This window comes from Fundulus heteroclitus, chromosome 19 (assembly GCF_011125445.2).
Source record: "Fundulus heteroclitus isolate FHET01 chromosome 19, MU-UCD_Fhet_4.1, whole genome shotgun sequence".
In the NCBI taxonomy this organism is placed as follows: domain Eukaryota; kingdom Metazoa; phylum Chordata; class Actinopteri; order Cyprinodontiformes; family Fundulidae; genus Fundulus; species Fundulus heteroclitus.
In genome coordinates this window covers 19,067,864-19,086,095 of record NC_046379.1, presented here as the reverse complement: position 1 = coordinate 19,086,095, position 18,232 = coordinate 19,067,864, and the positions used below count along the sequence as shown (strand labels likewise).

Below are 18,232 nucleotides of genomic sequence, written 5' to 3'. Positions count from 1 at the left end.
AAAAATTGAACTAATTTAATTTGTTTGTTTTTCAGCCACAAAAATATAGGATTACCTGGTGAATAAACATTTATCTGAATAACAGCTACGTTAGCTTTAAAAAGAAAAAGTGTCACCTTGCTGCATTGCCTTGCCTTCAATGTTCTTTTTTCATATTTTGCCACATCAAAAGTGCAACAAAATTCCAATGTATTTTATTGTTATTTTATGTGATAGACCAACTAAAAGCTTCACATAATTGTAAGGTGGAGGGAAAATGCTAAACGTTTTTTTCAAAATTTCTATGAAGAACAGTGGTGTAAATTCAAACTTTCCAGTAGAAACAACTGCTTTCAAAAGCCATCTTATTAATAAATAGAGTCCACTTGTGTGTAATGTGATATCAGTACAAATCTAGCGATTCTGTGAGGCCTCAGAGGTTTGCTGAAGAACTTGTTAAATAATCAAAAAGACAGATCAGGAAAAAAAAAAGTTGTGAAACAAATTCAAAGCGGGATTTGCTTTGAAAACTAGACCCTGAGCTTTGAACATATCACAGAGGACTGATAACTCTTTAATCACAGGAAAAGCACAGGAAAGCACGTGGCACACCGAGCCATGTGAGGACACAGCAAACACACAAGGAGCTCTGGACGAACCTTTGACCTGAATGCCAATTAAAAAAAAAAACAATAACAAAATAGAAGCTTCTAAAATCTCCATCTACTTTGTTCTTACCTGTACATACATTGTGAAAATAATCATTTTTAGGCCTGAAGAAAAGTGAAACAGATCCATGAACCTAAAGCACCTAGCTAGTATTTTCCATCCATCTTACTATGTGAGAATGATAATATAAAATATCACTCGCTTTAATCATTGTAAAGGTGCCATGAAAGCAACTTATTATACAGCGTGCAGACTATAGCACTATAGACTATAGCATGAGCAGTCCAGCTTGTTTATGGCATTTCCATGTTTATTTCAAGGGGACTGAGCACATATACATTTAAAAAAGTCATAATCTCAAATTATTTATTTCACCGTAGCAAGGAACAAAATACACAACAATTTTCTTTGAAAACCTAAAATTGAAGGAAGGATGGCACAGTGTTAAACTCATTTGTGGTCAAGTTGTGAGAAAGGTATTATATATAAATATATATATATATAAATATATATATATATATATATATATATATATATATATATATATATATATTACTTAATGTTAGAATATCCGAAACCCTCTAGATATGAGGCAGTTATAATGCCATGCAACCTGTAAGGGTAGTTGTTTGCATGTTCCTTTGTTCAGTGGTTTCATTTTAGTTGTTAGACCAGCTAATACATTAGAATGTGCATAGTTTGTGCAGAAAATTACAAGTGCAAACATTCCTCACAGACATTTTCTTAAGTTCAGCCAAGCAATGTTTAAAGGCGTTGCTCTCATTCAATCAGTTAAACTACTGATTTCTGTTAAAAGAGTATAACATACACATTTATTTTTTTCCAGTCAAAAGAGAGAGTGCTACATTGCTTTGTTGAATAATGTTTTGTAAAAACACTGTATGTTCATTTCTGCAAGAACTTAGATGTCAGAAAGAGCTGTTCTCTCCCTGACTTTCTTCTTTTTTCTGCTTGTATGGTTCAGTATGACAGTTAAAACGAGTGTCACAAGCAGCGCCGTCCCTCTCAACACTAGCCATTGTCTTCCTCTTGCTTCTCTTGTGTCTGCGGGAGAGGAGGAGCCAGGTGACGCTGCAGCCCATCAGAAGGCCAACAATGGTCAGCACGGCGGCAAGCCATCCCGGGATGGTGCCCGCTGGGGGTGCTGTGGTTGTGGTCGCACTGGGAAAACTGTTCACGCTTGTGAAGATGTACGGCTCCTCCTGAAACACACAGAGGCATTGAATTTAGTGAAATGTCCGGTGTCACCAGTAAGTATTCCCTCGCTTCACTTCCTCTCCCCATTTTATGCTACAGACGGTCATATCCAGTAAAGCTGCTTAAAGTTTGTTACAAATTGTACTGGTGAGCTGACAATTGAGCCTAATCAGAACCCATATTCTAATTTATTGAATATGACTGTATTTAAAATGTGCTATTTTATTTTTAATTTTGTACCTCAAAAGCTTGTCAATTAACTGTTTAATAAGTATTCACACACACGTGTTAATATTTTCTGGTACATCTCTGGCACCAATCACAGCCAGGTCTTTTGGGGTTTATTTGTACATAACTGTTTTAGGTCTCTTTACCCGTTCTTTTCCACAGAGCCTCTCAAGCTCAACCTTGTCGGATGGGCAGTGTTGTTTGACAACAATTTGTACGTCTTTCAAGTGATGTTTTATTGGATTTACGTCCAGCTTCTGAATGGGTCACTCAACGGTATTCTTGATTTGTTAGTCTGGTGCTTCAGAGCACAACAGGCCAGATTTTCTTTAGGTTCTGCCATCTTACCCTCTTTGCAGACTAAATGCCAAATTCATGGCCCTGAAAAACATATTCACGGCATGATGCTGCCACCATCATGGTTCATAAAGCAGCGCCTGTTGTTATCCAGACATGCTGCTTGGAGTTCAGCCCAAAATGTCTTGTTTTGATTTCTTTTTCACCTCCGATGTCTTTTTTTTGGCTTCTGTATAGTAACCCTACCAAAAAGGCCATATTGGTGGGGTGAGAAGGTAACTGGCCAACAGGATTGTTCTTCTATCTCCACAAGTGAACATTATAACTCTAATTTAGTGGCCTTTGGGTGCCTGGTACTCTCTCGGCTAAAGACCCTTCTTGAGTAATTACCCAGCTTGCTCGGGGTAGATCTGTGAAAAGCCTTGATGGTTCTAAATGTATTCCATTTCCAAATGATTAAAACCACAAGGCTTTTCAGGACATATTCTAATGCTGACATTTTTAGTTTCTGTCTTCCCCAGATCTATGCCCTGACATAATCTCATTCCATGAGCTTTGCAGACTGTTCCTTTGACTTGATTACTTGGTTTCTGTTCTGACATGAACTTGCAACCCTAAGACCTTAGATAGACAAGTGTGCTCCAGTCCCAATCCTGTCCTGTCCACTGGTTTTCTACAGGTGGACACCAATATTAGCATCTCATGGATGATCAGTGGAATTCAGATGCACCTGAATTGACACCTGAGAGTTATAGGGAAATGCGTGAATACACACTTACCTAGCACTTTTCAATGTCCCCAATTTTTTAATTTACAAAAATGTCTAACGCCTTGTTTTGACTTTGTCCTTATGAACTATCTTGTGTTGATCGGTCCTTTTTAGTGGCTGATCCAACATCACAGAATAGTCTTCCCTATGAGCTACACTCCATCATTGATCTACCTCTATTTAAAGCCAAACTCAAGAACAATTTATTTAAAAAGGCTTTTAGCTTTTGTTTTGTTTTTTGTATTTTTCTTTTAACGTATTTGTATTTTTAGCTTTTTACCTGATACTTTTTTGTTTTAATGTATACAGTATTTGTTTGTTTTTTATGCTGTAAAGCACTTTGGCTGATGCGATGCGTTGTTGGAAGGTGCTATATAAATAAAGTTTAATTTGATTTTTGAAAAGACACCTATGCTCAGTATGGTTCTAGAATAAGCCTGTAACAACAAAATGTGGGGAAAAAAGGGAAGCAGTGTGAATACCTTCTGGTTGCGCTGTACTTTGAGCAAAATGCATGTGCAAAACTGGGCCAACGGTGCCATTACACAGCAGCTGTCTTACCTCAGTGGGGCACTTGAGGATATTTCTGGCGTTGGTGAAATTGTTGTAGGACTGTTTTTTACCCACTGGCTCCAGCTAGAGATAAAACAGAAGCATGACTTTGCCCAGCTTAAGTGGTGATTTAGCAACACTCTGTCTTTAACCCTGCAGTTAGACTTGTACTTTCGGCCTTGCCAAACTCACCATGTTATTCCACAGAGCAGCAGCCATGCCAGCATGTCCTCGCTCACTGAAGTGGAAACAGTCCTCAGAGAAGAAGGTGGTGTCAGGCAGGCCCTCCTGCAGGAAAGCAAGCACCGGATCGCTGAGTGTGTTTTGTGCTCTAATAGGACAGGAGTGCTTGCGTCTGAAAGCTAAATCTTTGTGCATATGGTGAACAGCAATGGAGTGCTGTTGTGCAGATGGCTTACAGCATTTAATGGAACAATGGAATTTCGGAAAAAAGGCTGGACAACCACAGCAAAGTCCTCCCTGCCGTCATAACGACCTCCATACACCAGTTTTTCAGTCTCAATCTGACACAAGCGGAAGAAAATGTTATCACTGGTCCATTTTACTCGTGACGTGCTCCGAAGAAAACATGATTTTGTGTGGGAGAAACCTGCAGTTCCCGATTGATCCGTTTCATTTCAGCCAGCTCTGGGGAATCCTCTCCAGGTAACAAGAAGCAAGGGCAAACTTGCCTGTGGGTCAAATGGGGAAATTAGCAGCTCATTCTGGAAATGTTAATGTCGCAGGTAAAATGGTTGCAAGGTCAGACAGCCCTGGAAAAATGTTATAAAAAGTCTTCAAACTAAGCTCTTGCGGTTGAACAATCTCACATTGAAAATGATAAAAGTGAGCCAGTTCTGTGCTGATTTGGCCGTGTGTTTCAAACCATTATTTGGCTAAAACACCCAACGACAACCCGGTTTCTGTTTACTGTTAACTGCAGCGATTTCGGGTTTAAATCCCATCAGATTTGTATTTAAAATAATCTCTTCTCATCTGGTATTTCAAAGAGTTTCTAATATCATGCAATCGAACAAGAAATCTGGAGCCTTTGGAAGAAAAACAGGCCGGCTCTACAGACCCTCCACCATACCTAGCAGAGACTCCAGTGCCCACATCTGAAGTGTTGGTTACCAAAAATAAAACATCATGTGACCAGCATTAAGCAAACTTCCTGTGTTTCGGTTTTTGATTTTATGGCATAAAAAGCTTTTTTTTTTTCTGGCAACACTTTCAAACACTTCTTGGCATCTGGTTGTTATGGAGTCTTAATGGCTCCAATATGCCACACTTTGCTGAAGGCTCTCTAGCTTTGCAGATTTTCTTTTCTGATTTAACATCCTGCTCATTGTGGGTGGGGGTGGCAAGATAAGCATGGGTCTAAGGCTAAAATAAATATGCTATTCCCTAACTAAAAAAAAAAAACTTTAGATTTGACTTAATTTTTTAGTGTGTTATTTTGCTACTGCTATAAAATATACATTTATGAATTGACACATCTTCCCTAGGGCTGCCCATAGATGTGTCTGGCACTGTAGGCGTTGTCTAAAATTATCTATATTTTACAAAACTCTATTGCAGCATTACTAATTTTCAATAACTCAATGCAAAATCTGAATTTCCAAAAAGCTATACAAGCTGCAGCACAGTTAAAGTATGGCCAAGGAAAACAATAGAAGTTTCACAAGGATTTATTGGCCACTTGCTCCTCTTGATCATTTGGGCTTCCACTTTAAATTGGAAACTGAATCTGGCTTAAAAAAATATTTCTCCTCAATGTCATTCACACGACTCACTGCTCACAGTGCTTCCTTTGTTGGACTCAGTGCCTTTGATATTTGAAGAAGTTAAAAGACCAATAGTTGTTGCCTACTTTTGCACCAGGGTGCATCCGAGGCTATCCTTTTTGATTCTGCGAAGGCCTTCAACTTCCAGGATCTCCAAGACGTTGACGATAGTTCGTGGAACCTGAGGCCAAATGCCAAGAAACCATAATCTCATTAGATTTTCTCCTTTTATGGCGGTGGTGACTTAAAAGAAAAGTAAAGAACACTGAGTTTTAGTTATACTATAGATTTTACGGCGTATCATAGTGATCTTACCTCATTGTACAAGATATCCAAGCTTGTCCTCAAGTGATTGCTGTAGTTTGCAGATGAAAGCGTGGCCTGTGGGTTTTGAGGCAAAATGATGAAATAACCAAAGGTCAACAAAGAGTTCAATCGAGCCTTTTATAACAGTGGTGGTTCTTGTATGGATGCCCCCCCGGATGAGACACTTCTTACTCCGTCCCCAACACCCCTAACAATTTTCCTCCCTTTGTGGCTGTTTCCATTATATAAACGTCTACAAAAAGGCCATGTGAAGATGTGAGGTAACAGCCAGACATTTTGACTATAGGGAAATGTAAGACATTGCAGAATAATTTGGACATCCCAGCACAAGGGTGCTGTGTGACTGGCAGCAAACCCACCCTAATCTCCCTCTTCTCAGCAACAAGCAAGGGACGTTTGCGCATCACACCCTTATGGGCAACAAATCCCCATTGATTGCACATGCGTAAAAGGAATTAAAAACCTATTCAAGGTGTACCTGTCAGATGGATAAGCTCTTTTTTTTATGGTTACCCCTTTTGTAAAGCCGCCCTGGGCAACTGCCACTGCTATTTAGCATCTGCTGTAGCCAGAGAAGAGCTGCATGGTGATCTGGCCTGTTCTAAATTTGTTAGGCCAGAGGAGGCATGCAACCAGACAGAGCACATCAGCAACTGCTAATACCCCAGTCTTGGAGCTGATATAAAATTGATGCTATTTTCTGATGTCTTGCTTCAAAAGAGAGACATTAAAAGAAAGCTCACCGAGTCCATAAGCCCCAGGGTGAGCCATTTACACCAAATGAAGAAAGTCCTCTGAGTTGTTGATACCTTTCAGGAAACAAGACCCGGCTCTGTCCCCATCTGTGCTTTTTCTATGGTAGACAGAGGCTGGGATAGAAGGGGGGAGGCGGAGGGTTCTGAGTTGGAGGGGTAAGGTAACAGAATGTGCTCATTGAAAGGAAACCATGCCTGCTCTCATCTCACTCTGACACAATAAGGCTGTTAGAGGAGAGCCCCTCACAAAGCTTCATTATGCTCGGTAGCTTAGACCAATTTGGGGGGGTGATATCATGAGGCAGCTCCACATACCCCCCAGAGAGGTTTACCCAGCGACTCACCCGGTCGTTGCAGTACTGACAAAGGTCGTTGCCTCCAATGAAGAGGGTCACAAGCTTCCAGTCATTCTGGAAATCCACTGCCTACCTCCATCCAGTGCAAGATTCAGAAAGACAGACAGATGGAGCAAAGATTCGACTCACATGTGGTGCAGTGCAACAAAACCGAGTAACAGAACATTGCATTAAAATCAGGCTTAAACTCACAGCATCATTTTTCATGGCATCAACCAGACGTCTGACCTGCTCTGGAACCCCTCTGCACACATTCATATTAGTTATCAGGTGGCTATGTTTATGAGCTCATAAAATGCCTACAACATTGCACAGTATAGATAAGTTAACTTACCCTGCTTTAGCCCCAGATACAGCCACGTTGAAGCCGGTCTGCTCTTTTCCGATCCCCTTTGAAGCCCCTTTGATGCCAGGGTTGAACTTCTTCAGGACATCTGGTGCAACAGTTAGAAAAGGTGTAGTATTTTACAGCGCTGCAGGAGGATCGTTTTATCTGGACAATGTCTGGCCTCTAGTGGAGCCATTGTGCCATTACACAACACAGAAACAAAATATCAAAGCTTACTGGGCAGTGTTGTGACAGTCTCAAGAGTGTCATCCCCTCCGATACTAGATGAAGAGAGACATGCAATGAATACAATGCTCGCGGCGGTACATGGGTTTCCGTCAGAAGCTTTTGTGTTTTGTCTCACCTCCATGACACCCCCCTATATTCATTGCTCAGCTGCGGCAGGCTTGTCGCCCTTGCACCAAAGGCAGCCTAAAGTGCAAGAAAAACCAGTTACAGACACAATTTACAATACATCTATGTTGTTCTCTTGGCTTCCATGCCAGCAGAGTTGTAGTACCTTGCCAACCACTCATATGAGTTCTGTTCTTCGATTGAGTTCGATTTTATTTGGGTTGTCTTTAAACCGACGCAAAGTAGTGCATGCTTGTGCTTACAGTAGGAAAAGGATGCAGAGTGGATGGAGAGCATGTGTTCACATCAGTTCAAGTCATGCCACAGATTCCTAATCTTCGGTCTGTTCCCTGACTGTACCATCCTAACCCATCAACATGTTTGATCCAAACCCTTCCATCGTAGCTCTGGCTGAGTAGGTCTAATGAAAGGTGAACCTCCATCTCACTCACTAGTCCAATGCAGCCTTCAACAGGTTATCTACTGAGATTTCCCTGTATTTAAATCCATCTACCTCCATATCAGCTCTGACTAAAGGAAAGCATCAGCCCCGCATAACGCTACAACCACCCAGTTTCACAGCAGGGAAAGTGTGTTCTGAGTAATGTACAGTGTTAGCTTCCTCCCATGCTGGTGTGAAAGATTAATCTTGTTCTCATTTGATCGGAGAACCTTTTTCAGCATGCTATGTTCCCAATGGAAGGGATTTTTCATGTCTTTCTTTAAAAAATGCCGTTAGATAGAAAAGATAAAAATAGTTGGTCAGGCACTTTAGTTTTACATACATCTTTCACTTTTTGGAAAGGGATTAGCAAAATTCTGTAAATGCAAATGTTATTATATTCTTGTTTTGTAGACTTTGCCAGACCTTTAAGACGCCAAAAGCAAATTACATACTTGTTCAGACTTTTCAAGACAGTGCAGGAATACTAAGTCTAGCATTTGGCAAACAAGTCAAAATAAATTGAGTTCAAGCTATAGTAGTCGCTTGCAACACCAAAGTGACACCTTTGCAGAAATGGTTTAGAAAACTTTTGCAACAAGACAGGAAAACGTAAAGTAGTGCCGATGAAAACAAGGATGGCTGCAACTGCAGGCTTTTTCTGACTGCATTCAGGCTCTCTAACACTAAATCAGACCTCTTTAACAGCATGTTCCTACCGTTAGAGAGTCTCCGAGAGCCCCCACCACCTTAATGTCTGCTGGACGTACTCTGTGAGCTAACAAAAGCCCAGTATCAGTACAGTTGTATGTCTCAAAAGCAGCATTTCACTTCATTGACACAAGAATTCATACCTGAAGTGGGCACGGAGTTTGACGGAGCCATAGGAGTGCAGGAGAAGTCACTGCCCCAGTTCTACAAAATGACAAATGCATATACATTTTGCATGAAGCTTAAGCAATAAATATTAGCTGTTATAATCTGTGGGAACATGACCTACAGTAATTGGAGGAGAAGTTGGTGGAGGGCCTGGAAAGGTGTAGTCACTATTAACCGCTGTTCGGATGAATGGGTTGCTCTTGAAGAAATAACAGAAATAGTAATAATTAAATAATAATTAATACATGCAAATGTTTAGAACAATATATAAGGTACATTTTCAGAAAATGAGTTACCTCTGATGGACACTTCAGATCAATTTCTGCAAGAAAGTCTTGTGTGTAAGTCTTGTTGCCGAGTGGCTCCAACTAAGACATTGTGAGAGACATTCATTTATTTTAGGTGAAAAAGGAATAAAAACACACAAATACAAGATGAGGCGTGGAGCAAACTCTACCATGTTGTTCCAAAGCGACCGAGCCATGAGAGTGTGAGCTTTCTGGCTCAGGTGAAAACAGTCCGGCGAGAAATAAGAGCGATCAGGCCGACCGTCCTGATATAGAAAGCAAAAAGAATAAAACGATTCAAAATATGTGAAGAAACTGATTTATACAGAGACTAATGGCTCAAATAGGCCAGTCTCACCTCTAACCTGGGAAGGACAACCTCTCTAAAGAAGGGCTGCAGGACCACAGTGAAGTTATCATGTGTGTCATACCGTCCAGAGTCAATCAGCTCTCTTATACCTTTCTGTAGATAAAAAAAAAGAGAGAATTACAGCACGGTGAAATGAGCAGAAAACATATATGTATGTATATGTTTTTGTTTTTAAAGTTTTCATAATTAGCACAATATCGTTTCCATAAAACAATCCAGTTTCTGATTGTATTTGTTTCAATACAAACTAAAAGAAAATGTGAAATCTGTTATTTAAAAAGCCATAAATTAAACATCAAATTCCCCTTAGCATTGTGTAAATATATGAAATACATTTAAACAGGTAAAACACAATAAATATATAAATTTTCTTAAACTGCAGCATACTAATGTACAAAAACATGTGCTGTACCAGTTTAATAGTGCAAATATGGTTCACTACAAGCATAAAATAATGCAAATCTAATATGAACTAAGAAAAAATTGTTACAAATTGCATTTTTATTTTCATCTTTTAAAGGTGGTATCAAGCAATGCTTCTTAGACATCTATATATATATAGATGTGTGTGTATATATACTGGCCTTATGAACAAGGCCAAGAGCCACCCGTGAATCTGGACACTGTCTCTCTCCCCCATTCAGGACTTACAAGCTTCTGCGTTACATTGACGCACAGTCTGCTGAGTGTATACAGCTTCCGTGTATATATCCTTTTACTTATTATTTTACTCTATTCTTATTTTTTTGTCTGCACCATCAACACCAAGTCAAATTCCTTGTAAGTGCAAATGTACTTGCCGATTAAACTCGATTCTGATTCTGATATATATATATATTTTTTACCTCCAACAGGACATGTGTGAAAGGGTTACCTATTCTTCCACTTTTCTGAATTAAGAGGTAAAAAAATTTAGAAACCTGTTCTGTAAAAGGAAGTTCTGTATTTCCTCTGTAACCATTTTAATAGAGATCAGGATTTAAGGCATGGCTGATGTATGTAGCTTTCCAAATAGATAAGACAAATGCCATTTGGGGAAAAGGTTCACGTTCTACAAAATAAAGAATAAACAGTTTGGCCCAACATGGAATATGTTCTGAGAAGAGGTGAGGCTTTTAAAGCCTTAGATCCCGCTCCAACTATGAAACATGGCGATGATCACAGCACAGTTTGCTTCACTGCCAGAACTAATGGTGCCTTGCACAAAGTGGAGGTGGAACAGCTATACATGGTTAGAAATTGAACACCTAGAGTATCCAACAAGAAAATGATCCCAAAAAACAACAAATGTGCTTTTGGAATAATAAGCAGACAAAAAATTAACTTCTGGAATGGCTCCAACCCAGTTGAACATCTATCGACTATGCTTAAAAGTCATGTCCCTCCCAGGAAGCCACCCAACTGATAAGCGCTCTACTATTTCTGATAGGAATGGCCGTTAAATACCCATTTGGGCCAGCATGTATTGAAGTTAGTTCCTAATACAGCCCCGACTGAACCCAGAACAACAGCCTTTCAATTTTGTTACTTTCGTCCAAGTCAAAGACAGAATGGCAGAAACTAAAATTAGCTTGAATCTGATGCTCAAATATAAATATTGCTACCAAAAAATATTTATCTGGTTTGTACCTGATACGCTCTGTTGATGTCCCAAAGCCTCTGCAGTTCACGCGATCCCTCAGTGGGCTCCAGGACACAGGGGCAAAGTATTCTGAAACATGAACACGAGGACTGTTAACAGCAACACGTCACAGGTTTTTAGCTCAGACGATTTGCATTAGTTGGGGGGGGGGGAATCACTAACTTGACCATCCAGGTGGGACAACCCAAAGATTTATCTTTGTGCATTTCACGCAGGGGTATAATGTTGAACATCTCCACCATGTTAACAATTGAACGAGGCACCTGGAAGTTGGAAAAGAACACTTGTAGAAGAGTCTATAACTGATATATATATACACTTTAACACTTCACACATGCTGTGCACTAAAGCACTTTTGTTAGAATGATGCAAGATAACGGGAACACACTTCACTGTGGAGTATGTCCAGGGCTTCACGGATTCGAAGAACCACATTTCTGGCTGAGAAGATTATCTGTAGGGGGTAAAAAGTTACTTTTTAAAATCATTTGGAAGGAAATGTCTTGTTCAAACATTTATTTCCTTCTATTAATGATGATAAAGATTCTTGATTAACTTGGGATTCTGTCACTTCATCTACCAGGATGATTGGATTGACCATGACTTTTCGATGTGAAAAGGCGAAACACATACTGACTCGAATGTAAACCATGTATTATAAAACTTTACATTCAAATATTTTGGACTCTAATACAATGTGGGGAGAAAGCACTTACACTGTCAGTGCAGTGGGTACATATGTCATTGCCACCGATGAACATGGTGATCACTTTCCAGTCATTGTTGAAATCAATGCGCTGATGGAGATCATAAATAAAGGTTCTGATGTCACAGGGGTACAAAATAACTCAACGAGGCTCACATGTACTGTAAACTACTTCTGCCTTACCGAGTCACTTTTCATTTTGGCCACCAGAGTGCGCACTTGCTGCACCATGTCACTGGAACAGGAAAACAAGTTCAATGTGATAAATCAATGATCTTACCCCACAGTCATACATAATGGGGGAATGAATATGCTTAGTAAGATTTAGGTAAGCTGGTGGTGAACTCACACACTCTGGGCTCCGGGTACGGCCTGATTCAGAAAAGCTCCTGGGCTGTTCTGGTTCCCGATGCCCGTTGAGAATCCAGTCACAGAAGGGTTAAACTCCCTCAGGATGTCTGCAAAGTGTCATTGGAAAGGGTAAAGAAATAAAAACAAAGAGATAAATTCTCTCTCTCTCTCTCTCTCTCTCTCTCTCTCTCTCTCTCTCTCTCTCTCTCTCTCTCTCTCTCTATATATATATATATATATATATATATATATATATATATATATATATATATATATATATACACTACACTGCTGTTTATAGCTCTAAATAAATACTTTCTTTCTTTCTTGTATGGAGTAATTTTATCATGTACATTATTGAACGCCTGTAGCATACCTGGAAACATTTAACCACAATTCTTGCCAACTGCAGTTGCAGCCACCCTTGTTTTCATCAGCATTACTTGACGTTTTCCTGTCTTGTTGTGTCAAGGTGTCACTTTGGTGTTGCAAGCGACTACTAGAGCTTGAAATCAATTTATTTTGACTTGTTTGCCAAATGCTGAGTATTCATGCACTGTCTTGAAAAGTCTGAACAAGTATGTAATTTGCTTTTAGGCCATCATAATTGTGTTTGAAGTTAAACATTTAGCTTTACATAAAGTGTCATGTAACATATTATGAAATATTAATTAATTAACTACCGGCTTGTTATCAGCACAAAGTTCAAAGGCAAACATCTGAGACGTCATCAGGTTGCTTTAACACGCTGGTCATTGATGTGTGTGCTGTGGTCATCCGTCAAGGCATTATAAATGTCAGAAGGTGTAAACAGCAGCAGAAGATGCCACTCTGAGTTGAGTTTTGTTCAAAGAGTTGTGAGAAAGAGATTTCCTCTGATTTAGCCTTTTTACTTTTCAGATCATCAAACAAATTTTAATAAACAAAGATAACCTGAGTAAGTTAAAAAAAAACTGTTTTCAAAAGATGATTTCATTTTCTATAGGCAAAAAGCTATCCAAAACAATTGGGACTTGAGTAAAATCATAATTGCCTTCTTAGTAAACAGTGTATTAACTGTGATTAACTCAGTTTCACTAGTCACGCCAAGGCCTGGTTCTGCCAGACGGAAACAATAAATCCCTGATTTCTAATTTCTCTAATAACTTTGGGAAAATATTCTGTGGGCCGACGTGACAAAAGGGGAACGTTTTTGGAAGGAGTGCATCCCTTTACATCTGACATAACTACTGGAGAATTTCAGAAAAAATATAGCAAAATGACATACAAAGATGGTGGTGGTGGTGGTGTGATGTTCTGAGGACTGCTTTTGCTGTTTTACAACTTGAAGGATTTGCCCTAAGTAATGGAACTCCAAAATTCACTTTCTGGCCAGATGCTCCTGATCATAAAGACCTCTACATATCACACAAGAACAGAGAACTGTTTTCTCTGACTCGAGCTGATAAGATTTTAGCAAGAAGTCAGAACCAGAACATAACTTTTATCAGGGCCAGTTAATACTCTGAAAGAACCCACACATTCTTTTAGTTTACTTGAATTGGCAAAAATAAAAGAAAGTTACTCTAGTGCATAACTTCTTGGTAGTCGCCATAGGTCCAATCTAGCGCAAAATTGTAAAAAAAAAAAGCTGTAAGAGTTCCAAAACCGGGGCAGCAAGCACAGAATCATGTCATTTTGTTCTTTCAACCCAGGGAGAAAACACATCTCCCTGTTTTTGGGGGTTGTGTACGGACCTTTAGCTCAAACACTCTTGCATTATACAGTGGAACATTGATCAGCAGCACACCACCAAGTGCACCTTTTAATGGCTCTAGATGTTCTGGAGTGGTCTACTCAAAGTCTGAACCTCTTTTTTTTCTGCATGATCATAATCAGAGAATTCAAGCTTGAAAAAGCCACCACTTATTGTAAATATTTAAGCAAAAGCCACACAGCTCCCCTACCCCAAAAAAAGAATCAAGTGCTTTTCTGTTTCTCTGTAACCTGACTCCGCCAGATGTATTTCGTTCCGCCTAGCTTCACTCACATACATCTGGGACACCGCCATAGGAATTGCCTTTATTGAAGGCAGGGCCTTATCAAAAATCCTTGCATTTGTTTGGATAAGCCACTTGTCTGTCATCTTTATCAACGTGCTATTTCAACCACTCACACCGAAGCTAACCCGTGACGCTGATGAGAGCTACGCAGGAAAAACAAAACTTTATTTTTTTTATGTGTTTGCGGCTCTAGTTGCACGCGTTTTATTGACAGTGAGCTGACAGGAAGAGGGGGAAAGACAGGCGGCAAAGCGCCGCGGGTCGGAGACGATCCCGGGCCGACCGCGTTGAGGACTAAAGGCCTCCTAACATGGTTCACGCTAACCGCTAACCGCTCCGCCACGGGCGCGACCCGGAAAACAAAACTTGCCAAATCCGGTCGGGAGAAGGGCGAAAACATGGTTTCCACCAACAAAAGCCTTCAGAGCCGTTCTCTGACATTCTTTTAATTAAACAATATTAGGTAGATTGGACAACACGGAAGAAATAGCAGCATCAATGTTAACGTTTGCTTCCTCGACGAGCCGTCATTGCTATCAAAACAGTCTCGCGTCATGGTCGCTTCTCCACTACGTCACATCTATGAAATGCCAGCCCTGCGTCCTGATTGGCCAGACCATAAAATTGGTTGGAGAAATCACTTTCAATGGGCGATGTCCCAGATGTATGTGAGTGAAGCTAGGCGGAACGAAATACATCTGGCGGAGTCAGATTAGTTTCTCTGTGCCCCCTAAGAGAAATGTCCCATTTGGCCCGCATCATGACAATATCCAACACCACCTTCACATGTTGACAGTTTATGAACAAGTATGATGTTTCCAGCATCTCCTTGTTACCGTCCCACAGCTCTAAGGTGAATGACTTTCTCTGTGCCGCCGGTTTACTGAGAGCTAGAACATAGTTTCATGTTTGGGACAAGTATACGTTAAATTTTATTTTTTGCGGTGGCATTTTTATGATGACTTTAGGTGACACCCTTTAAAAAAAAGAAAGAAAAAACATCAAAGGAAAGTCACTTCATTGGGTGGTTCCCGATTCAAAGTGGGTGGGCCTAGGCCTATCCAGGCCCACCCATAGCTACGCCCCTGATTTAGAGGCCCCTTTTATTTGCTGAAACCTCATCAAGTTTTCATGTGTATTATTTATTCAAACATAAAATATAGGGAACAAACATACTTGGTAAAGTTGTCACAGTGGTTATGTTTTCATCCCCGCCAATGCTGAAAATTGCAGAAACATGACATTCTTAGTTTACTTAAATCTTAAACAATAGTAATAAAAATATCACAAATTAAAGAACTCACCTCCATGATAGACCTCGATATTGATAAGTCACCAAAATTAGGTTGTTGTCTTTTGCACCGACACCATTGGCTGCCTGCAAAATAACCAAAAGAAACAAAGGGAATTCCATTAAATCTATTTTGGGGGAATAATAATAATATACAAATTATTGCACATTTCTTTTAGGTATTGTGAGGAAATATGTAGATCCCTCCGACAACCAGTATGGGGTAAGATAGCTTTCTAAATAGATTTGTACATAAAAGGATAGTTGTGTCCATATCAGTCAGAAGTTGTGCATAACATTTGTAAACTCATAATAATTTAAATCACATTCAAAAGATACAACATACGGTTTAATTAGTTACAACTTCAATAACTAATAAATACAAATTTCAGGTTTAAATTTGTGCTTTACTCTTTATGAACACAAACAGCAGCGGCTGCTTGAGAATACGGATTTTTTTCTTTGAGAATACGAATTCACAACAGTGGTCTGACGTCACGGTTTCCAAGGCTGGTTAATGGAGCACAGAGTGCGAAGATAGGAGCCGCGCATGCGTTCTTCAGACTGACCGTCTCAGAATGCACCAGGGCCGCAGCTTGATTCCAGACAGTGCAGAGTGTCTGATCCATGCTCCATTCTGGAAGGTGGCGGTAATGCACCTATAAGTTGTTTTTTATGGATAAAGATTTTTTTTGTTAAAATTCCCAGTTTGCACGTGTCCTTTACTTCCCGTGTCTAAGGAATGACACTGAAATTTGGATCTCTTGACAAAACAAGTGCCTTTTTAAAATAAAGTGTAATAATTAAAGGCTACCATTTTGTAGAATATTCTTGTATTTCACTTTTACTTGTTCCCATGTTCTAATGGGTCCTGTGGAGACTCTGACATAAAAGAACAAAGTAAATATGAGATTATTAAAATGCAAAAATTAATACTGTAGAAAGTGATAGAAACATCTACCATGGACAGTATTTACACATTAATTTGTTTGCTGCTTTTTGCCAGCCCTCTCTCCTGGCTTTAACAGACTTTGAGGTGTTCCCTATCGTTTTAATTAATGACTCAAATTCGGCATAACCTTCCATTAAAGCTCGTGTTCTGCTGGGAGAAAAACTGTGGGCGTTCTTTGGCCATGCTGAACAGCCAATAGCAGCGCTGCTGATCAATGTTTCTACTATCGATACATTTCCCCTTTTAAACAAACGCATGAACGTGCAGTTGTCTCAGATAACTCAATCCAGCCATACTAATCATAAACAACAGGTGTGTTTGAAGAACCCAATTAGCCGGATCATGATTAGCCGGATGAAATCATCTTGGATGTGTCATTTGATCACGAAGAACGGACCCCTGGTCACTTTAGTTTATTCTTTGTCAGTATTTAATAACATCACCCAGGTCTCTTAAGTTGAGTTATTTTTCTTTTAAAAAAAATCAGTTATGGTTAAAAATGTTGGGTAAATAAGAATTTATTTGGGATTGAGTGTTTGTGTGTGATATATTAAAATTAAGTCATTTAGCAATATTATAAGAGCCAGGTTTTAATTTTTTTTGATAATTATCTATCCATCAATGTGCATTTTTTTATCAATATGCTTTTTTCTATATTGTCCAGCCCTAATATAAAATCTATAAATAAATAAATTCTTTAAATGTTTTTCCTAAGTGAGTTTCCTCTGAGTGAGGACATGGAAAATTGAGAAGAGAAAGTGGGAAAGAAAACAATAGTAACAATATATGAAAAAAAAAAAACAGATATTTATTTTAGACAAATGTTTTAACTTTGGAAGGTGTAACATATTCAACAAATTAACAGTTACTAACGTGGTTTAAAACAAATAAATAACTTCTATTAACATCTTATACAAATAGACAACACCTACAAACATAAAATTAAAAATAGTTGGAATGGAAATTAATTCACTGATTATTTTATGTATTGTTACAGGTGGTGAAAAAAATGAAATGAAGCAGCATGTGGACATGACTAAAACTGATCTACATTAGGTCAGGTGTAGTCATGTTCACTTAAACATGCAGCCAGCTGGAGCAGCTTCCTGTCTTCAGCCGCCGGATGGCCGTCGTCCTCTGGGTCGACCTCCTCATCTAGCTGGTTACCTGCCTCTATACAAATATTGTGGAGGATGCAGCAGGCGCCGATTACTTTTTGGGCAAACGTCGGGCGGACCTCCAGCACCCTTAAGAAGATGAAACGCCACCGTGTCTTCAGATCACCAAAGGCGCGCTCAACGATGTTTATCAGCCTTGGCGTGGTGCCTGTTGTAGCGTGCCTCCACTAGACCTGTACCAAATATAAAATTAACTTCTAATTTAGGTAATATGCTGATATGTCTTAATCTTCTATCCAATTATTATCATCTATCAGTTGTGTGTCATTGTTGGCTCTATTTAAGGACAAGAAGGTAAGAAATCTTACTTGCAAGCTGTTTCCCTATAGGATGCACCACATGCCAGCCAGTAGAGGGTCACCAGCACCTCTATCTCCTGTGGCCTTCCATGGGCCTTCTGGATGGGCAGCAGCTGAAGGAGGAGGACGATGGTGGCCCTTCTTAGCCTGAAGGCTGGTTTCAGGTCCCCTTCA

General features: G+C 39.6%; 1 protein-coding gene across 1 annotated transcript in view; it reads right to left on the bottom strand.

Annotated features, from left to right (window-relative positions):
• Positions 1-950: 950 nt before the first annotated feature.
• Positions 951-18,232, bottom strand: part of LOC105925580 (phospholipase B1, membrane-associated-like) — a 26,090-nt gene continuing 8,808 nt past the window's right edge. Inside the window, 26 exon segments of the mRNA XM_012861507.3 lie at positions 951-1,871; positions 3,722-3,796; positions 3,905-4,000; positions 4,132-4,236; positions 4,323-4,404; positions 5,586-5,680; positions 5,815-5,880; positions 6,926-7,006; positions 7,130-7,181; positions 7,272-7,371; positions 7,503-7,546; positions 7,630-7,697; positions 8,781-8,839; positions 8,916-8,976; positions 9,062-9,139; positions 9,237-9,308; positions 9,398-9,493; positions 9,586-9,690; positions 11,227-11,308; positions 11,402-11,502; positions 11,628-11,693; positions 11,956-12,036; positions 12,129-12,180; positions 12,295-12,403; positions 15,515-15,558; positions 15,643-15,716. Of these exon segments, the coding sequence (XP_012716961.3) occupies positions 1,578-1,871; positions 3,722-3,796; positions 3,905-4,000; positions 4,132-4,236; positions 4,323-4,404; positions 5,586-5,680; positions 5,815-5,880; positions 6,926-7,006; positions 7,130-7,181; positions 7,272-7,371; positions 7,503-7,546; positions 7,630-7,697; positions 8,781-8,839; positions 8,916-8,976; positions 9,062-9,139; positions 9,237-9,308; positions 9,398-9,493; positions 9,586-9,690; positions 11,227-11,308; positions 11,402-11,502; positions 11,628-11,693; positions 11,956-12,036; positions 12,129-12,180; positions 12,295-12,403; positions 15,515-15,558; positions 15,643-15,716 (2,238 nt within the window). The 3' untranslated portion in view covers positions 951-1,577.